This window comes from Aethalodelphis obliquidens, unplaced genomic scaffold (assembly GCF_003676395.1).
Source record: "Aethalodelphis obliquidens isolate GAN/ISIS:26980383/991018 unplaced genomic scaffold, ASM367639v1 scaffold8, whole genome shotgun sequence".
Lineage (NCBI taxonomy): Eukaryota > Metazoa > Chordata > Mammalia > Artiodactyla > Delphinidae > Aethalodelphis > Aethalodelphis obliquidens.
Genome location: NW_020837952.1, coordinates 40,226,754 through 40,248,819, shown reverse-complemented (window position 1 = coordinate 40,248,819; position 22,066 = coordinate 40,226,754). Strand labels below are relative to the sequence as shown.

Here is a 22,066-nt window from a genome sequence, read left to right as displayed (position 1 = left end):
TTTGCGTGGAACCAAGTTTTGGGTTTATAAATTGATCGGTAAAATTATTGATGTAAAAAACAATGTACAGTGCATTCCACAGCTGTGTATGTTTAGCATTGCACATACTTTCCTGTATGATATGGGCAGCTCAGTAATTCTTCAGAGAGAAATCTGACTCAGTCAAATCAGGGATCCTGAAAGCTGCAGATGGCACAAAGACCTTTTACAAGTGGCCTGGCTTGATCACTGCACACGCCATCCCTGGCACCTGAGGCAGAAGACACATCTTGTGCTTCCCTAGTCATCAGGTTCATCACTTCGAAGCATAGAAGCTGTAGACTGACCCCATCAACAAAAGGGTCATTTAAGACAGTGCTGATCACTCTTACCGTGGAATATTAGCTTTTGCTGGTGGGAACATTAGCTTCATAGAGTCAACAAATACTGTATGTGGGATAAAACTGAACGTTGAACTGCCTCATAAAATGACTTTATATTTTAGGACATGGGAAGAACAGAAGACAGAGCATGCTCTTTTAAGTCTGGTAACATGGTTTCAAGCCCAGCCCCCAGCCTTTCTTATCAATCAAGGACTCAGATCTGAAGGCAATTATTTCTTTTGGTGGACTTGGAATCTTCGTTTGTCTACACTGTCCTCTTCACAGTGGAGTCTTTTTATTTCAGACCTACAAATTGTTTTTATATTTGTTGTCACAGTGTGACAATTTTTTTGTACAGTTGGTTTTAAGGTCTTCTCTGCCATTAGAGCCAGTAGGTTACAGCTATTGATGTAACTGTAGCTGCAATTTTTGTGCAGGACTGAGAAACACAATGCATTATTTATTGCGGAATCATTGCTGCTAAATAACTACTGTCTGTTTATTTAACACAACAGTTGAATGCCTGAAGAAGTTGCAGTGGCTTTATTATACGTGAATGCATCTGTTTCTCCTCACAAATTGTTTTACTGCTGCATTTTTTCTTTGTTTGTTTTTAAAATTAAACTGCAGTGTTTCCTGGAATGTAAATCCAGCTTTGCTTAACAGTAAAATAAGTGAGCCAACTTGAACACTCTTACATTCATGCTATATAATTTTTTTATTGAACATTGGCAAATAGTGTAGTAAGAAATTGATAAGCACATTATGTTTAGGAAAGCATGTGATGCAGAAGTTGATTCAAGCAAGTGAATATCTGACATTTTGGGGATCTCGTATTAAATACCAGTAAATTAAAGCACCAAAATTATTTATTTTTATTTTTCCTCATTTTAGAAATATTTCCTGCATATTATTGGATATTTGTATACTAATACACTTACCTATTTTACATCGTGCTTTAATTTAGTTAAAACTAAACCATACAAGTCCAGTCAAACATCAGAGGTCTTGTTTTGTTTATTTGTTTTAAATACAATTCTTTTATTAGAATGGATGATCATTGGGGAACAGTTTTATTTCATTTGGGAGCTGTGTGTGTGTGTTTTAATAACATTCACTTGGAATCAGTTGAAAGCTGTAATATGTCTTTGAAATGAGCCATGCTAAATACAAATGAGAGAAATGAGAACTTGGAAGATTGTTTTAAAGCATTATAGATATTATCTGTTTACCAGAGGTAGTAAATATTACAGTTTTAATTATGCATCTTTTTGAACATCATAAATACACCTTGGTGTTGGTAACAGTGTTTTAAGCATTTGTGTTCACTTTTAAGGACTGTTTGTTTAGTGCATCTTACCAACTGCAAATCTTAATTGCGATATTTTGAAATGGTCATGTAAATTTTGGGCTTATATATCATGAAAATAGTCATAACTTAATTCTTTTCCTGACATTCACTGTAAAACATTCAGGGGTCCTACCATTTCTGTTCAGGAAATCTTGTAGTTTATTGTTATTTAACAGTATTAAGTGAATTTTTGTATATTTCATTTTAATTTTATTTGTGAATAGTGATTGTGGCATGTTTGGGGTGTTATTTTAATATTTCATAATACTGAAATTTTAATTTTTTAAGAAAAATTTTCTGGAAGAAACAGATTCATGTGTAATGGTGAATATTGGACCACTACTGCTTTTCACATTTGTAAATTGGTTTTATGTTAAACCCTGTAGCCTAACAAACTGCTGTTATTTCTAACTGACAGATATGTATTAATATTGTACTTTGAAGGTTATAAATATTATGTGAAAATTCCTCCATTTTGTTTTGAAATTTATAATAACAAAATCTTCATGTTGTTAAAATGTGGTTTTGTTGAGTCACAGTTCTTTCTTGGGGAAGAAGGCTGTGCAGAATGGGATCTTTTTTTTTTCCAATTTTATTTATTTATTTTTATGCAGCAGGTTCTTTTTAGTTATCTATTTTATACATGTTAGTGTATATATGTCAATCCCAATCTCCCAATTCATCACACCACCCCCACCCCACTTTCCCCTCTTGGTGTCAATACGTTTGTTCTCTACATCTGTGTCTCTATTTCTGCCTTGCAAACCGGTTCATCTGTACCATTTTCCTAGATTCCACATATATGCATTAATATATGATATTTGTTTTTCTCTTTCTGACTTACTTCACTCTGTATGACAGTCTCTAGATCCATCCACGTCTCTACAACTGACCCAATTTCGTTCTTTTTTATGGCTGAGTAATATTCCATTGTATATATGTATCACATTGTCTTTATCCATTCTTCTGTCAATGGGCATTTAGGTTGCTTCCATGACCTGGCTATTGTAAATAGTGCTGCAGTGAACATTGGGGTACATGTGTCTTTTTGAATTATGGTTTTCTCTGGGTATATGCCCAGTTGTGGGATTGCTGGGTCATATGGTAATTCTATTTTTAGTTTTTTAATGAACCTCTGTACTGTTCTCCATAGTGGCTGTATTAATTTACATTCCCACCAACAGTGCAAGAGGGTTCCCTTTTCTCCACACTCTCTCCAGTATTTGTTGTTTGTAGACTTTCTGATGATACCTTTTCTAACCAGTGTGAGGTGATACCTCATTGTAGTTTTGATTTGCATTTCTCTAATAATTAGTGTTGTTGAGCATCTTTTCATGTGCCTGTTGGCTATCTGTTTGTCGTCTTTGGAGGAATGTCTATTTAGGTCTTCTGCCTATTTTTTGATTAGTTGTTTGTTTTTTTAATATTGAGCTGCATGAGCTGTTTCTATTTTTGGAGATTAATCCTTTGTCCGTTGATTCATTTGCAAGTATTTTCTCCCATTCTGAGGGCCTTTTCGTCTTGTTTCCTTTGCTGTACAAAAGCTTTTAAGTTTCATTAGGTCCCAGTTGTTTATTTTTGTTTTTATTTCCATTACTCTAGGAGGTGGGTCAAAAAAGATCTTGCTGTGATTTATGCCAAAGAGTGTGCTTCCTATGTTTTCCTCTAAGAGTTTTATAGTGTCCAGTGTAAGACTGGACATTTAGGTCTTTAATTCTTTTTTTAAATTTATTTATTTATTTTCGGCTGCATTGAGTCTTCGTTGCTGCATGCGGGCTTTCTCTAGTTGTGGTGAGCGGGGGCAACTGTTCGTTGTGGTGTGCGGGCTTCTCATTGCAGTGGCTTCTCGTTGCGGAGCACGGGCTCTAGGCATACGGGCTTCAGTAGTTGTGGCACACAGGCTCAGTAGTTGTGGTTTGTGGACTCTAGAGCACAGGCTCAGTAGTTGTGGTGCACAGCCTTAGTTGCTCCGCAGCATGTGGGATCTCCCCAGACCAGGGCTTGAACCCGTGTTCCCTGCATTGGCAGGTGGATTCTTAACCACTGCGCCACCTGCAAAACCCTTTAATCCATTTTGAGTTTATTTTTATGTATGGTGTTAGGGAGTGTTCTAATTTCAGTCCTTTACATGTAGCTGTCCAGTTTTCCCAGCACCACTTATTGAAGAAACTGTCTTTTCTCCATTGTATATCCTTGCTTCCTTTGTCATAGATTAGTTGACTATAGGTGTGTTGGTTTAACTCTGGGCTTTCTATCCTGTTCCATTGATCTATATGTCTGTTTTTGTGCTAGTACCATATTGTCTTGATTACTGTAGCTTTGTAATATAGTCTGAAGTAAGGGAGTCTGATTGTTCCAGCTCCATTTTTTTTCCCCTCAAGATTGCTTTGGCTATTCGGGATCTTTTGTGTCTCCATAAAAATTTTAAGGTTTTTTTGTTCTGTAAAAACTACCATTGGTAATTTGATAGAGATTGCATTGAATCTGTAGATTGCTTTGGGTAGTATAGTCGTTTTCACAATATTGATTCTTCCAATCCAAGAACATGATATATCTCTCCATCTGTTTGTGTTATCTTTGATTTCTTTCATCAGTGTCTTATAGTTTTCTGCATACAGGTCTTTTACCTCCTTAGGTGGGTTTATTCTTAGGTATTTTATTCTTTTTGTTTTAGTGGTGAATGGGATTATTTCCTTAATTTCTCTTTCTGATCTTTTGTTGTTAATGTATAGGAATGCAAGAGGTTTCTGTGTATTAATTTTGTATCCTGCAACTTTACCAAATTCATTGATTAGGTCTAGTAGTTTTCTGGTGGCATCTTTTTTTTTTTTTTTTTAACTTTATTCATTTTGGCTATGTTGGGTCTTTGCTGCGGGCAGGCTTTCTCTAGTTGCAGCAAGCAGGGGCTACTCATTGCGGTGGCTTCTCGTTGTGGAGCACGGGTTCTAGGCACGCGGGTTTCAGTAATTGTGGCACGTAGGCTCAGTAGTTGTAGCGCATGGGCTTAGTTGCTTCATGGCATGTGGAATCTTCCCGGACCAGGGCCTGAACCCATATCCCCTGCATTGGCTGGCAGATTCTTAACTACTGCGCCAGTAGGGAAGCCCTCTGGTGGCATCTTTAGGATTATCTATGTATAGTATCATGTCATCTGCGAATAGTGACAGTTTTACTGCTTTTCCAATTTGTATTCCTTTTTCTTCTATGATTGCTGTGGCTAGGACTTCCAAAATTATGTTGAATAATAGTATCAAGAGTGGACATACTTGTTCCTGATCTTAGGGGAAATGCTTACAGTTTTTCACCACTGAGAATGATGTTTGCTGTGGGTTTGTCATATATGGTTTTCATTATGTTGAGGTAGGTTCCCTCTATGCCCGCTCTCTGGAGAGTTTTTTTTTTTTTTTTATCATAAATGGGTATTGAATTTTGTCAAAAGCTTTTTCCACTTCTATTGAGATGATCATATGGTTTTTATTCTTCAGTTTGTTAATATGGCGTGTCACATTGGTTGATTTGTATATATTGAAGAATCCTTGCATCCCTGGGATAAATCCCACTTGATATGGTATATGATCCTTTTAGTGTGTTGTCGGAATCTGTTTGCTAGTATTTTGTTGAGGATTTTTGTATCTATATTCATCAGTGATATTGCTCTGTAATTTTCTTTTTTTGTGGTATCTTTGTCTGGTTTGGGTATCAGGGTGATGGTAGCCTCCTAGAATGAGTTGGGAGTGTTCCTCCCTCTGCAGTGTTTTGGAAGAGTTTGAGAAGGATGGGTGTTAGCTCTTCTCTAAATGTTTGATAGAATTCACCTGTGAAGCCATCTGGTCCTGGACTTTTGTTTGTTGGAAGAGTTTTAATCACAGTTTCAGTTTCATTACTTGTGATTGGTCTGTTCATATTTTCTATTTCTTCCTGGTTCAGTCTTGGAAGGTTATACTTTTCTAAGAACTTGTCCATTTCTTCCAGGTTGTCCATTTTATTGGCATAGAGTTGCTTGTAATAGTCTCTTATGATGCTTTGTATTTCTGCAGTGTCTGTTGTAACATCTTTTTTCATTTCTAATTTTATTGATTTGAGTCTTCTCCCTCTTTTTCTTGATGAGTCTGGCTAGTGGCTTATCAATTTTGTTTATCTTCTCAAAGAACCAGCTTTTAGTTTTATTGATCTTTGCTATTGTTTTCTTTGTTTTTATTTCATTTATTTCTTCTCTGGTCTTTATGATTTCTTTCCTTCTACTAACTTTGGGTTTTGTTTGTTCTTCTTTCTCTAGTTCCTTTAGGTGTAAGATTAGATTGTTTATTTTAGATTTTTCTTGTTTCTTGAGGCATGATCGTATAGCTATAAACTTCCCTCTTAGAACTGCTTTTGCTGCATCCCATAGGTTTTGGATCGTCATGTTTTCATTGTCATTTCTCTCTAGGTATTTTTTGATTTCCTCTTTGATTTCTTCAGTGGTCTCTTGGTTATTTAGTAATGTATTGTTTCGCCTTCTCGTGTTTGTATTTTTTACGTTTTTTCCCCTGTAATTGATTTCTAATGTCATAGCGTTGTGGTCGGAAAAGATGCTTGATATGATTTCAGTTTTCTTAAATTTACCAAGGCTTGATCTCTGACCCAAGATGTGATCTATCCTGGAGAATGTTCGCTGTTCACTTGATAAGGAAGTGTAATCTGCTGTTTTCGGATGGAATGTCTTATAAATATCAATTAAATCTATCTGGTCTTTTGTGTCATTTAAAGCATGTGTTTCCTTATTAATTTTCTGTCTGGATGATCTGTCCATTGATGTAAATGAGGTGGTAAAGTCCCCCACTATTATTGTGATACTGTCAATTTTCTCTTTTATAGTTGTTAGCATTTGCCTTATGTATTGAGGTGCTCTTATGTTGGGTGCATATATATTTATAATTGTTATATCTTATTCTTGGATCGATCCCTTGGTCATTATGTAGTGTCCTTCCTTGTCTCTTGTAACATTATTTTAAAGTCTGTTTTATCTGATATGAGTACTGCTATTCCAGCTTTCTTTTGATTTCCATTTGCATAGAATATCTTTTTCCATCCCCTCACCTTCAGTCTGTATGTGTCCCTAGGTCTGAAGTGGGTCTCCTGTGGACAGCATACATATGGGTCTTGTTTTTGTATCCATTCAGCCAGCCTCTGCCTTTTGGTTGGAGCATTTAATCCATTCACATTTAAGGTAATTATCAATATGTATGTTCCTATTACCATTTTCTTAATTGTTTTGTTTTTGTTTTTGTAGGTCCTTCTCTTGTGTTTCCCACTTCTTAGAGAAGTTCCTTTAGCATTTGTTGTAGAGCTGGTTTGGTGGTGCTGAATTCTCTTAGCTTTTGCTTGTCTGTAAAGCTTTTGATTTCTCCATTGAATCTGAATGAGATCCTTGCCGGGTAGAGTAATCTTGGTTGTAGGTTCTTCCCTTTCATCACTTTAAATATATGATGCCACTCCCTTCTGGCTTGTAGAGTTTCTGCTGAGAAATCAGCCGTTAACATTATGGGAGTTCCCTTGTATGTTATTTGTCAGTTTTCCCTTGTTGCTTTTAATAATTTTTCTTTGTCTTTAATTTTTGTCAGTTTGATTACTGTGTGTCTCGGCGTGTTTCTCCTTGGGTTTATCCTGCCTGGGACTCTCTGTGCTGCCTGGACCTGGGTGGCTATTTCCTTCCCCATGTTAGGGAAGTTTTCAACTATAATCTCTTCAAATATTTTCTCGGGTCCTTTCTCTCTCTCTTCTCCTTCTGGGACCCCTATAATGTGAATGTTGGTGCATTTAATGTTGTCCCAGAGGTCTCTTAGGCTGTCTTCATTTCCTTTCATTCTTATTTCTGTAGTCTGTTGCATGGCAGTGAATTCCACCATTCTGTCTTCCAGGTCACTTATCCATTCTTCTGCCTTAGTTATTCTGCCATTGATTCCTTCTAGCGTATTTTTCATTTCAGCTATTGTGTTGTTCATCTCTGTTCTTTACTTCTTCTAGGTGTTTGTTCTTTAATTCTTCTAAGTCATTGTTAGATTTCTTGCATCTTCTTGATCTTTGCTTTCATTGTTTTCCCAAGGTCCTGGATCATCTTCACTATCATTATTCTGAATTCTTTTTCTGGAAGGCTGCCTATCTCCACTTCATTTAGTTGTTTTTCTGGGGTTTTATCTTGTTCCTTCATCTGGTACCCAGCCCTCTGCCTTTTCATCTTGTCTTTCTGTGAATGTGGTTTTTGTTCCACAGGCTGCAGGATTGTAGTTCTTCTTGCTTCTGCTGTCTGCTCTCTGGTGGATGAGCTATCTAAGAGGCTTTTGCAAGCTTCCTGATGGGAGGGACTGATGGTGGGTAACTGGTGGTGGGTAGAGCTGGCTGTTGCTCTGGTGGGCAGAGCTCAGTAAAACTTTAATCCACTTGTTTGCTGATGGATGGGGATGAGTTCCCTCCCTGTTGGTTGTTTGGCCTGAGGTGACCCAGCACTGGAGCCTACTGGGCTCTTTGGTGGGCCTAATAGCGGACTCCAGTAGGATTTATGCCAAGCAGTACTTCCAGAACTTCTGCTGCCAGTGTCCTTGTCGCCACGGTGAGCCTCAGCCACCCCCCGCCTCTGCAGAAGACCCTCCAACAGTAGCAGGTAGGTCTGGTTCAGTCTCCTATGGGGTCACTGCTCCTTCCCCTAGGTCCCAGTGTGCACACTACCTTGTGTGTGCCCTCCAAGAGTGGAGTCTCTGTTTCCCCTAGTCCTGTTGAAGTCCTGCAATCAAATTCTGCTAGCCTTCAAAGTCTGATTCTGTGGGAATTCCTCTTCCTGTTGCCAGACCCCCAGGTTGGGAAGCCTGACGTGGGGCTCAGAAACTTCACTCCAGTGGGTGGACTTCTGTGGTATAATTGTTCTCCAGTTTGTGAGTCACCCACCCAGCGGTTATGGGGCTTGATTTTATTGATTGCACCCCTCCTACCATCTCACTGCCGCTTCTCGTTTGTCTTTGGGTGTGGGGTATCTTTTTTGGTGAGTTCCAGTGTCTTCCTGTCGATGATTGTTCAGCAGTTAGTTGTGATTCTGGTGCTCTCACAAGAGGGAGTGAGCGCATGTCCTTCTACTCTGCCATCTTGAACCAATCTCTGGGATCATTTTCTCTTAATGGATCTCCTTAAGATGATGAAGTCTCACTGTGTCAATGGCAATTAATTTATAATTGTGCTGGCCATTCATTTAATAATCTTTACTGTAATTTTATAGGATAGCACTTTTAAGTATCATTGTCAGATTTTTCATTTCATTCATGATATATTTGTTGCAAATTTGACATAGTTATCCATTTGTTTGATTCTTGCATATAAAAGGTGAAGAACTGTATCCAGCAGTTACATAAAATTGTTCTTCGTAGGAAAAGCTGGGGATGTTTCTTCATTTTACTAAGAAATTTGATTTTTTTTTGATACTTGAGCACCATTCAGATTCTGAAAACTTTGCAGTGAAGACAATTGAAACTCAGAAATATTGAACCTTGAACACGTGATTCATCTTAAACTGACAAGGTTCTTAAAGGTAAGAGAGGATGCCTTTTTGTTTTCCTTCCAAGTGATGTTGTTAACACACTGAATATGTTACTCTATATATAGAAGTGGCTGCATTCTATTTGGTGCTTTATCAGCTTACATTTGAAAGAGTACTTGTTAACATGTTATAACGATCTTTTTGACCCAAGACAGTTCATGTGGTTGTTTTTTGTGCGTGTGTTTTTGTTTTTACTATTTTTTAAAATTGTGGTAAAATACATATAACATAAAAGTTGCCATTTTTATACTTCGTAAGTATACAGTTCAGTGGCATTAATTATTACGTTCACAGTGTTGTAAAGCATTTACCACAGTCGAGCTCCAAAGTTTTTCATCACTCCAAACAGAAACTTTGTACCCATTAAGATTTAACCCCCACCCTCCCACGTTTTCCCCTTTCCCCAGCTCTTGGGTAACCTCTCATATATCGTGGATTGGCCAAAAAGTTCGGTTGGGTTTTTCTGTAAGATGTTATACAGAAAAACCTGAACGAAGTTTTTGGCCAATCCAATACTTTTTGTCTTTGTGAATTTGCTTATTCTAGATATTTCATGTAAGTGGAATCATAGCACACTTGTTTTTTTGTGTCTGGCTTATTTCACCTGCATGATGTTTTCAAGGTTCATCCATGTTGTAGCATGTGTCAGAACTTCATTTGTTTTCATGCCTGAATAACGTTGTACGACTATACAACATTTGCTTATCCACTCATCTGTTGATAGACACTGTTTTTTTCCATTTTTGGCTGTTGTAAATAATGTCACTATGAACACTGGTATACAAGCATCTGTTTGAACCCTTGTTTTCAATTCTTTGGGTTTTATATACCTAGGAGTGGAATTGTTGGGTTAGTTAGTAATATTATGTTTAACTTTTTGAGGAACCGCCAAACTGTTTTCTACAGTGACCGTACCATTTTACATTCTCAGTAGTAATATATGAGGTCCAGTTTCTCCTCGTCCTTGCTTTTTAAATTTTCTCCCATTATATTCATTCTAATAGCTGTGAAGTGGTGTCTCATTGTGGTTTTGATTTGCATTTTCCTAATGACTGGGTGTTAAGCAGCTTTTCATGTGTTTACTGGCCATTTGTGTATCTGCTTTAGAGAAATGTCTATTCAAGTCCTTTGCCCTTTTTAAAATTTGGTTGGATGTCTTTTTGTTGTTGAGTTGTAGGAGTTCTTTATATATTCTGGATTAGACCCTTATGAGGTATATGAGTTGTAATTATTTTCTCCTGTGGGTTGTGTTCACTTTCTTGATGATGTCCTATTGATATATACAGAAGTTTTTAATTTTAATGAAGTCCAGTTTATTTTTTCTTTTGTTGCCTCTGGTGTTGGTGGCATATTTAAGTTGGTATTGCCAAATCCAAGAACATGAATATTTTCCCCCATTTTAAGAGTTTTATAGTTTTAGCGCTTACATTTAGGGCCTTGATCCATTTTGAATTAATTTTTGTCTGTGGTGTAAAGTGAATGTCCAACCTTATTCTTTTGCATATGAGTATGTAGTTTTCCTAGCCCTACTTGTTGAAAGAACTGTCTTTTTCCCACTGGATGGTCTTGGCATCCATGTTGAAAATTAGTTGACCATAGGTATGAGGGTTTATTTCAGGGCTCTCAATTCTGTTCTCTCAGTCTACATCTCTGTCCTTCTGCCAGTACCGCAATGTTTTAATTAATTGTAGCTTTATAAGTTTTGAAATCAAGAAGTGTAAGTCCTCCACCTTTGTTTTCCTTTTTCAAGATTGTTTTGTATATTCAAGGTTCCTTGAAATTCCATGTAAATTTTAGGATGGGATTTTCTATTTCTGGGGAAAATAAGTTTCTTTGGGATTGTGATAGGAATTGCATTGAATTGGTAGATCACTCTCGGTAGTATTGTGATCTTAACAATATTAAGTGCTCTAATCCATGAACGTGGGATGGCTTTAATTTCCTGATATTATTTGTAGCTAAAAGAATAAATGGTAATTTCGTTTTTCCCATTCTCCTTACCTCCCTATCTCAGTACAGAATGACAGATAGAACTTCATATTTAAGAGATCACAGGACCACTTTTCAAATCCATTCCCTTCCACCCAACTCAACCTCAATAAGTATATTTGTTTCCTTAAATATCTGTGTTTAAATAAGATTTATATATACATAGTGTGTCTCGATGTGCAATATTTAGCTAGATAACAATTCATTTTCCAACTTACACCCTATAGAATGGTGGAATTTGGATCATCCCAAGTAAATGGAAGTAAACCAATCCACTTGCCTCTTCACACCTTTTATCACAAAGTATTTATTGAACAAAAATAACAGTAAAAATGATACATATATGAAAGTTGAATGAAGATTTGCAGTCATAGAAAAGATGTGTACAAAGAGACCAACGTTTAGGTTATAGATCTATAAAACTTTACCATACATAGCATTTTAACACTGATCAAGCAAACATATAAAAAGGGGGAAACAAAGTTATTTCTTACGTTTTTTGAAACCTATTTTCTGACTAAAATAATTGTTTAAAAAAACAAACAAACCAACCCAACACACAGAATGAGTCAGAGCTATAAGTGTTATACTTCAATACCTCCATTTCTCTATTTGTGTTATAGTGAGTTTTTTGATCCATCGAAAATTATTGTATTTTTCCATTTCTAATAAGTGGAGCTAGAGTGTATGTTAATCATAGTATTTGGAGGAAGGGAGTACAAGAATCAGATTTACATTCAACATTTACATTTAAAATAATATTTTTGGTTGAGGTTTTTGCACATTGACTTAGTTTCTCTGTGAGAATCTTGAATTTGAGGTGTGCTCTTATCTGACAAAACAGGGTTTTTTTTTTTAATGCTCTTTTTTTGTTTTTTTCTACCTAACATACAGCTTTGGACCAGTAGTTACCTATAGCTAGGCATGGGGAACTAGAACTGGACTGAGCACCAATCATTGTTCTACCTTTAATGAACTATGTAGCCTTAGGCAACTCCCACTTCTCCTGTGCAGTTGTCCTTACCTGGAAATGGTGGTTGGATGCATTCTCAAAGGCCTCTTCTAACATTTTATGTTTGGTGAATACCAGTCCCCTGGACCAGCTTTTATTTTAAATGTACAGAATTATCCTTAGCCTATAAGGGAGTGACAGTAGTGTCTATTTGGAGATTTTTGGAACCAGGCCCATTATTTTATATTCAAAGATGCATATTGGAGTGTTTGGATTTTTTTCCTCAGATAAGGGCATACATCCCCAAACACAGAGATGCTCAATTCCAATTGAAAATCTCACTTTGTAAGTGTCAAAACAAAATTTTAGATTTCCTGAAAATTCAAGAAATATTTGTTTTGGCAACCTTTATTTTTTACCCTTTCTCATAATCCCTGCCATTTAATGCCTCATTTGGATCAATGAATTATTTAGCCACATTTCAAATTGGTTTCTGTTATAGTTAAGGATGATAATTAACTTAATCTTGAATTGGAAGCACTGGGCACTTTCCAGTTCTTTTATCTTACATTAGAACTTTACTACTTCATATACAGAGTGGCACTGTAGACTAGTGCCTGGTGATTTTTTGAAGGAACAGAAAATATGTTTCTATTATCATTGCTCTAAACTACACTGCACAGAAGAATTTACTGCTGAGTATTCCAAATTGTTATATAATCAGTTCAGTTCCACAATGATGAGGCTCCTGAAGAATTTTATATTTCTTTGATCAGTTTTCCTTCATTCTCACCATAAACAGTAATACATAAAGCAGTGTATCCTACACCTCTCAATTTCCACAAGCAAGGCTATACCTATACACATGAAGACACCTGGTGTTACAAAATTGTTTCTACAAAATTGTTTCTTTGTTATTTGTATTCATCACCAGTCTGTGAACCTCTTCCAAAGCATAGGATTTTTAAATGTTAATTATAGTTTCAGGGGTTTAGAGAAACCCTAACATAATGATACAGTAAATGCATCAGAGAGGTATGATTCTCTATGGAAAACTGGGAGAACCAGGTTAATTTTTTTAAACAAGAATGTGCTAAACTAGGAAATATTCCAGGGGCATGTATAGAGTGAACTTTATAGCTTTTCCATCTCAGGTTTTTGTTTGGAAGGAGTCTAAAAGATTGTAAACAGGAAGCTAGCCTTTCAACGTTCATTTCTCAAAAAATGCACTTTAGAATATTTTCTTTTCTTTTATGAAAGTTTATTGTCTAAATATGGCTTAGTTTTTTTCTTATAAAAACATTACTTGGACATTATATTCACTGAATTTCAGTTCAAAAGAGGTCCTAAGGCAATTCTCATACAGTTGAAAGCAAAAAAGAATATGAGTCTGCTTTCATATTGTCTACTTGTGAAAAATAATGAAATTCCACTAGAGAGCTGTTTGATACTAATTTTTGTCTTTCAATTTCTCTTAATACTAAAAAATATATAAATCATTTACATTAAACTAAATGCAAAGGAAGGCACAGCTGGTTATAGTGTATATAAGCACAGTTCAGCATATGCAGAATTAAAGAGGAAAAAAGCTTCACATCCTTATTAGTTACATTGAAAACCATTAAGAAAAGTTCTTCACTGTCAACAGTGTTCAACACTTAAGAGCTAAGAAGATATAAAAAACAAAAACATTAAAATTCACTTAATGCAAAACAGATTTTCATATATACTTGAATATAAAAAAGTTTTTAAAATGGTAACATAAATCTAGACCATCCATGTTATGAAAAGTGCAAACCAAATTAACAGACGGGTTTCACAACGTCCTTCTCATGACACAGGTAAACTAGCCCATGGGGACAAATTTGTTTCATCAGTTAATGAGTCTTTAATTGTGGCCAGATGTCATCAGGATTTCTGAGAGTTCGAAGAAAGCAGTACTGGAGAAGCAGCTCTGTCCAGACTGGGGATTGGCACTGGCATGTGGCCATTAAGCAGTGTAGGGAACTGTAGTGGACAAAAGATTTTTTAAAATAGTTATTGCAAATCCATCGGGAAGACCTGAGTTCTTTACATTCCTAGACAGACCATAGTGGATCAGTTCTCTCATCACCCCTGTGATTGATAGAGGTCAGTTGCCAATCATTTTACAGAATGTGTGATTGGAAGATGACAATGAAATCAAGGGTTACATACAGCAAACAGAGGCTAAGGCTTAGGAAATGTCCCTAATTGTTTTATGTGCCTAGGCTACTAGAAAAAAATATGTACTTTATATGTTGCTAAAGTATGTTCTAATACTATTTCTAAAAGATTCCAATCTACTCAGAATGATAATTTGCTTTAAATATTAAGAAAAATTAATTTTGAAAACCAGGAAACTGACTCTTTGCATGTAAATCAGTAACTTCTCATACTGTATTTTGAAATTGGCTGTCAGTTTTCCAGAGTACTACAATGATGCTTCTCGGTAACTGTTAAAAATGAGGAAGGTTCTTATCTTTAAAGATATTATTTTCTAAATCTTTTAAGTATTCTTTCTAATTAAAATGATAAACAATATCAAACTGAGTAGAGAGATCACCCATAAGTGCCAAAACTTAAGGACTAAAGTTAATTTGTCTTGTTGGTAACTAGGATGATAAATAGGACAAAGGTATATGATTTGATACCTTTCAGGTCTAAAATACAGCAGCTATACTCCCATTTCATTTTAACGAAATAATTAAAGACCTTTTAAAACTGTTGGAAACTAGGTTTTCATTGTCCAGGATGCTATGTGTCACAATGCTCCTCTCCTGGGCTGTCTTCTAGTTTAATTCCTATTTAGTCTAGATAAGCTAAATGTTAAACTTCACTTCATCAGTAAGTGTCAAACTACAGAGCCAGGCATGTGTTAGAAGTACAATATTTGTAGAACAAGTAAATATATTTTTGCAATTTTCAGACTATTTCAGTAATTGTTATGTGTCTAGCCCCTTACAGTTTATCAGTGGTTGTCATTTCATTTGATATCTAGAGCCTATAAAAGTTCGGTTATCCCCATTTTATGGATGAGAAAAACGGATTTCAGTTAAGTTCTGTTTGGCTGAAGGTCATAGCTTAGAAGCAGTAAAGCCAAGTTTAAACTCTGACTGAAGGATACTGTGCTTTCTGTACCAAACTGCCCAACTTATTTTTGTCAGGGGTTGGGGGATGGTGCTCTTTAATTACTATTCCAGTTTCTTTAATGGTTATATTCAAGGTTTTTGTATCTTTCCTGACACTTGGAATTTTAATGTTACATAGAATTTTATCCATTTCAGCTGGGTTATCAAGTCTATTTGCATTTAGCTTATATTCTTTTTATTTAAGGCGTGCTCCTAACCACTATTCCCATTGATTAAGAGTGAACATTGGAAGAAGAGCAGATTTTGAATTTTCATTCTTTGAGTTTATTTACATCTTCTCTCAGTTTTTGTCCATCTTATTGGTATTTTCAAAAGAATCAGCTTTGGTTTTGTTACTGATTTCTGTCCTGTGCTCTTTATTTCTATACACTCAGTTGTCATAGTTTCTTCTTGGTTAGCCTGGCTTTTCTGACATATTTCATAGTCCTCTTTATTGCCCCACCCCCCCCAAATCATCCACACACAGTCCCTTTTCTTAAATTACAGCATTCCCCAACTTTTGTCCTCAGCCTTCCTTTCTCCTATACTGGACTCAACAAACATTTCCTGATGTCAGTTAGATATCCCCACCAATGCCGCTTCCCCACTCACTCTTACGTCAAGAAGAGTGGTGTTAAGGAGCTCAACCCTAAACATGAATCAGGGCTCTGCCACTTATTAACATGTGATCTTGGGTAAGTTGAGCAACATCTCTGGGCCTTCCTTATCTTTTCTTTTTCTCGTGAAATTGGTTATATTTTCAAATAGAACTACCGGGACTATTAAATAAAAAGCCATGAAAAAGTGTGCTTAGAACAATGTCTGGTATACAGCAGCCCTCAAAAAAATGGTAACTATTGTTATCAATAGCATTCCCAGTCTTCTGATCACTGAGTAATCCTTGCCTCTTCCTAATTTTCACTACCTACTTCTTACACTCAACTAAGTCCTCCTCTCAATTTTACCTCTGGAATGTCTTCTAAATATACTACTGTTTTCAACTGTTCTTATCTAAAAGATGATTCTTCCCTCAGAATTTGGAATAGTATAAATTTCCTCATGTTTTCCTGCCCCTTACGCTTTCTCTTCTGTCCTTTCTCCACACTGTGATATCAGCGCTATCTTTCTAAAATAGAGATGTTATGCTATTTCCAGCTTAGAAAGCCTTCCATGGTTATCACTTAACAACTCCTTGGTATACTATTCAAATCCCACAGCTGCTTTTCCAACCAGTCTCCTATCACCCAGTTCCTTCCAGAACAGACTATGTACTTTCATATCCAAATGATACAGATCTATTCATTTAGAATATACTTTGCCAAAATCCTGTCCCTTCTTCCTAGCTCAGGTGACACTTCTGCCTTGGAGCTTCTGTCCAGTCCCCAGCTGGAAAGAGCTACTCCTATTGGGTTCCTGTAGCACTTCGTTTACACATCTATTATTCACATATTGTATATCCCCACAGTCCCTGCCTCAGAGCATTGCAAATATTTGCTGGGTTAGATTTGTTGACTTAAAAATTACAGAAAACATTCTCAATTGAAAATTACCTTGTTTCAAGATATGGCTGTACCGACTAGGTGTATTCCAAATCTGATCAAAATCTGTTTCAGAAGTGGAACAGACATCCTAAAGACAAGCTTAAAATGCTAAACAGTCCAGTTGTAACCCATCTCTATTTATAAATCCAGGTTGTATATTTACATTTAGCACAATGTCTCTGGCATCTCTCTCTTCACTAAGACGTGTCTAGATTCCAAAGCATACCTCTTCTAGAAAGGGTGATATATCTTCACTCTCCTTCCCTTAAAATTTTCAGTATCTGCTCTCAATTACTATAGTAATATCAGGGGACCTTCTGTGGCAAAACCCCTCAGCTCTGTCAACTGTTACCCTAAGGATTCTGATCTTTTCTAATCATCATAGCAGGAAATCTGCCAGCATCACTTAAAACTTACTATAGGCCAAGTCTAATTTGTTTCCTCCTCTAACACATTCACATAGCATATGTGATAGAGGCTTGCTATTTTTAAAGAAACTTATTTTCATTAGTTTAAAAAGGGGCACTGTTGATACTAATCTGAATTCTGAAACCCATCATTTGAAATGTCTAATTATTAAAAATCAAATTCTTCTTCTTCTTCTTACCATGTTGTTTACCATTTTCAAAACTGCTAATTTCAGCTTTCACCAGCTCAATGCTCTTATCATAGGAAGAGTAATAATACTCTAAAAGGTACAAAATTGTTTTTCCTTAGTCTCATGGATCCCAATCCCAAAAAGAGGGCCCAAGGCCATGTGACCTGTCAGCCATCCAAACCTGGTTGCACTTTCCTTTTCAGGAATTGTTTTGCATGGTTCCAGGAGAAGAGGACAGGTCCAGTTTGTGAAATCAAAATTCTGAGCAGGTAGCCTTTAAATGCAGCATTTCTTCTGCAGAATTCTAAATGTCAATTAGGAACCGCTGGTCCTCAGTGGTTCTCAAAGTGTGGTTCCTGGAGCAGCAGCATCACTAGGAACTTGAAAGAATGTTTTTATCAGGCCCCATCCTAGGCCTTCTGAATCAGAAATGGGGGGTGGGGCTCAGCAAACTGCATTTTAACCCACCCTCCAGCTGATTCTGTTGCACGTTAACTTTGAGAACCACTGGTCTACAGTAGTGACTGAAGAGGAGGGATATGCCGATCTCTCAATTCCCATAGCTCCTGATACCCTACTAATGTGTAGAATCACTATGGACACGAACCACTGTTCTGTTGGGAGTAACAGGCTGGAAAAGGTTTAGTGTCTAAGGCAAGAGATCTCAAAGAACTCCCAACCAGTAGTTCTCCATGGCTTCCTTCGGAGGTCACCAAGCCCTGCACCAGTCAGGTGGCAGAATTCCCAGTAAGGAGGGAAGTAAGAGTCCGTTCATTATTCACAAGTATCTAGGGAAGCCTAGAGAGGCCCTGTGTTAGGTTCTAGGATTAGAGAGTAGTATTACAGTCCCTACCGCCATGGAGCTGGCTGTACATATGCACCATACAACTAACTCCTTTCTGCTCTACTCGGGAACTCTCTGCTGCTCCCATCTGGAGACTTCCAGGAAATAAGGTCTGTTAGTTCCCCCACCAAAAGATTACTAATCTAATCTAAAACTTGCCTAATACTGCACTTGCTCACTGGTTTTTGCTCACTATTTCTAGTTTTTGTTTCCTTGCCTGAGTTAAAATGGCTAAGAATCACCACATTGGCTGTGCATGACCATATCCTCAATTTCTTGTGATGAGACGAAGGGCCAGGAAGAGAAACCTGATTACTCCAGGGATATAGTCACATCATGACACCCTACCTCAACCCTATTAGGAAACCAGAGAAGCAAGATAGTAATCAAAACCTCTTTAGCTCCACCTTTCTCCCAATGAGACCCTAAATACCAGCATGTACAGCCCATGGCACAGAAGTAGATATTAAACTTGACAAGCAAAATGAACAACTCAGAAAAGCACTGGAGGCCTGATCTTTTCAACACTTAACTTTCTTAGACATCTCTTGATGAATGCTGAGGCATCCATTCCTTAGTCAGCCAGTGATACTTACTGTGTGCCAAGAAATGTGCTAGATGCCAGGCGCACACCACAGCAAACAAGATGGCCTCTTGAGGGCCCACAGTTTAGTGGGGAGATTGCGAGATGAATACAAAGTGGCAAGCGCTAGATGCAACGAGAGCAAAAGAACCACAACTAACTTGGGGTAAGCCATGTTGGGGGGCGGGGGCAGACGTGGGATGCAGGGTGAATGAGAAAGACCAGGCGAGAATCAGGTCAAGAGGGGGTTTGTACTTTATCCAGTTTCGCTTCATCCTGTCCCTAGGATCCCTCCTATACTACATTCACATATTCAAACAGTGACATCTTGGTCACTGAGTAATTACTTGGTCACCAAGTAATCTTGGAGAGTAATCCTCTCCAAGAGGAAATACTGATTTCCACACAATAGCAAGTGATGCTACTGCAGGATTCTAGTGTGGGAATGACTAATGAATGTGCTTACCTAGTACAGGGAGTTTTACAAGATAAAACAGCGGAGGCTTAATTCATTTTTAACCAAATGACCTGGAAGCTTTTTTTTTTTTGGGAACAAGAACTTGATTCTGATTCATAGAATTATGCAGGTAACTTTTCTATTACAGTTTGGAGAAGCTGTTCACTATTTTTCAATTTATTTTGTGATGTCACTATGCTGACTAATAGATTAGTATTTATTTATATATTTTTATTTGTATGTATTAGTATTAGTCTTTTATGAGATTTTATAAAATACAATTAAAAATTTTTTTTCCTTAATAAGTTTCCAGTTTTCATAGTCAGTGAAAATATCCAAAACACTTCAAGAACTAACTGTTCTATTTATGGGTATGTGGCGTGAGAACTCCGCCTCAGTGGCAATACGTGCCTCTGAAGACAGCCTTTTGCAGCCACGTGAACATGAATTCCTTTTGGAAACGTAAACAGTGAGCTCTGCCCTACATTTAGTGAAAATATTACCTTGCAGGATTTACTGGGGAAACACATCCCTTAGAAATTCCACATTTAAAAGTTCGTTTCCAAATGCTCACCTGGAACAGCGTGTTTGGCCCTTGCAGCCGGGCAGGACTCAGTGGAGCAACTGGACTAAGGCTGCTCCAGAAATGTATGCTGGACAGCAGTGGGCTCGGGGTCAGAAGCAATCCATTTGGTGTCTGGGAAAGAAGCACACACACAGTTTTTGATACAGGTATCACCTGACTCCAGCTGTGGTCAGTAGTGTGGCCAGGGGCATTAGCCACAAACCAAGAAACAAGCTTCACCATTTTAGGAAAATCTGACAACTCTGTTATTTCTGCAGGGCTGTGCAGCTTAATTTATTTCAATGCTAACTGTATGAGCAATTTTATAAAGGAAGAAAGTATGGAAACGTTACCTTCCTTAAGCATTCTAGTAGAAAACTCAAGTTCCTAGCAACTTTTGTCCAGGTGCTCTTCAATCTGCTCCTCCTCACGCATTAAACAAGATTTATTGTACAAGTAAATGGGATCCCATGAAAGGGGATTTATCTATATTTTATTTTTTCTTATCTATATTTTCTTATTTTTCTACAGTGGACATCCATTCCTTTGGCTACACACACACACACACATTTTTTAAAGGGCCTCCCAAGCTTCACTTTCCCTATCAACAGCCCTTTAATACTTCAGGATCTGCTGCTAAAATACCCTGTAGCAGCTTCATCAAAAGCTCTGAACTGGGTTTTCCAGATTTCACTCCGGATACGGGGTTCATGAGAATTCATCTCCCTGGCAATGGTTTGGAGGGGGGAAAAAAACAAATCCTTTCTTGTCAGATTGGGTATAAAGCCAGAACTCTGGGCTTCCTGGGAGAGTGCCAAGGATTGCATTTGCTTGCATACACGCAGCAGGAGTCCTGGCCTGCAAGCCAGCCAGAGTGCAGAAGAAACAACACTTACCGCCCCAGCTGGCAAGTCTGCATAGCTTTTATTCTCAGCGGAGCCAAGCGCCCTGGCCAGGGTGGTTTTGTACCTTAGCTGACTAGGAGGGGCCCCTCGGTGGTTCTGTGATGTCGGTAAGGTGCTCTGTGTAGGAAGAACGACAGCAAGGGCGCCAGCATTTCAGGTTGCATCATGCTAGATGCTGACGTGTTCTTTTTTCCTAGAAGTGGCCTTAGCAGCTTCGTTCATTAGCCAGAACATTTAGCTTAAACCCAAGTTGAAAGGTCTGCTCTGCTCAGTGGAAGGAGACAAACATCCAAAGGTTCTCAAACAAGCTGCTGAAAAGACTCAAGTTATTTGAGTCTTTGGTTCTACAGCATTTCCTACATATTGAATGGCCTATGAGGTTACTAGGATAAATACTTGTTTTGGATAAGTTTCCCATTTGTTCTAATTCAAGGCAATTTCACAAACGTGCCAGGCCATCCGGCCTAACGGTTCAGGCTTAGTGTCTCCGCATGGGCTCTGCCAGGGTTCCAATCTCAGAACCACTACTTACTAGCTAGGTAACCTGTCTATGCCTCAGTTTCCTAATCTGCAAGACAGGGAGAAAAATGCCTACTTTTTTGACATTACAGGATTGTTAGGAAGAATAAGTGATCTATGTAAAGCTCTTAATATGTGCCTGGAGCAAATGCTCAGTAAGTGTTCAGGACTGTTATCATTAGTAATTAATTAAAAGTGTACCTGATGAACTGTATTTCACCTATTCATGGGAGAAATCCTCAACTGTATATGGAAAAGTACTTAATGTTCTGAAATAGACAAACCAACCTAGTCAGCTGGTGCTTTAAGGTTCCTCTCAGTCATGTTAGGGTCAAGTCCACAGCTCAGGTGATCTGAGAACTAGTATTTGCATGTTACTCTGAATCCAGGTCCCAACCACAGTATGCCACATTGACATATACTAACCAATGTGTTCAGGGCCTCCTAGTTTACCTACCAATGAAAGTCTCACAGCTCTAAAGAGACAGTGAATCTGCTAAACTACAAAACATAGCCAGCTCCCTTTCTCTCATCCATGGCCATAAATATATATCCATTTCTTTTTAATCCTCTGAGCAACATACGAGGTGTAGAATATATTTTCATAGTCTAAAATTCATACCCATGTCTGAATTTGAGATGTTTTGCATATTTGTTTCTAAGGGATACAGGATATACTCAGAATACAGT

General features: G+C 37.6%; 2 protein-coding genes across 2 annotated transcripts in view; one reads left to right on the top strand and one right to left on the bottom strand.

The window, feature by feature from the left end:
- Window positions 1–2,231, top strand: part of CDK17 (cyclin dependent kinase 17) — a 98,935-nt gene extending 96,704 nt beyond the window's left edge. Inside the window, exon 17 of the mRNA XM_027107248.1 lies at window positions 485–2,231. Within this exon, the coding sequence (XP_026963049.1) occupies window positions 485–522 (38 nt within the window). The 3' untranslated portion in view covers window positions 523–2,231. The remainder of the gene's footprint in view (window positions 1–484) is intronic.
- A 9,315-nt stretch (window positions 2,232–11,546) lies between these two features.
- ELK3 (ETS transcription factor ELK3) overlaps window positions 11,547–22,066 on the bottom strand; it is a 69,117-nt gene continuing 58,597 nt past the window's right edge. The window contains exons 4-5 of the mRNA XM_027107247.1: window positions 19,962–20,084; window positions 11,547–14,222 (exon numbers count right to left, since the gene is read on the bottom strand). Of these exons, the coding sequence (XP_026963048.1) occupies window positions 14,124–14,222; window positions 19,962–20,084 (222 nt within the window). The 3' untranslated portion in view covers window positions 11,547–14,123. The remainder of the gene's footprint in view (window positions 14,223–19,961; window positions 20,085–22,066) is intronic.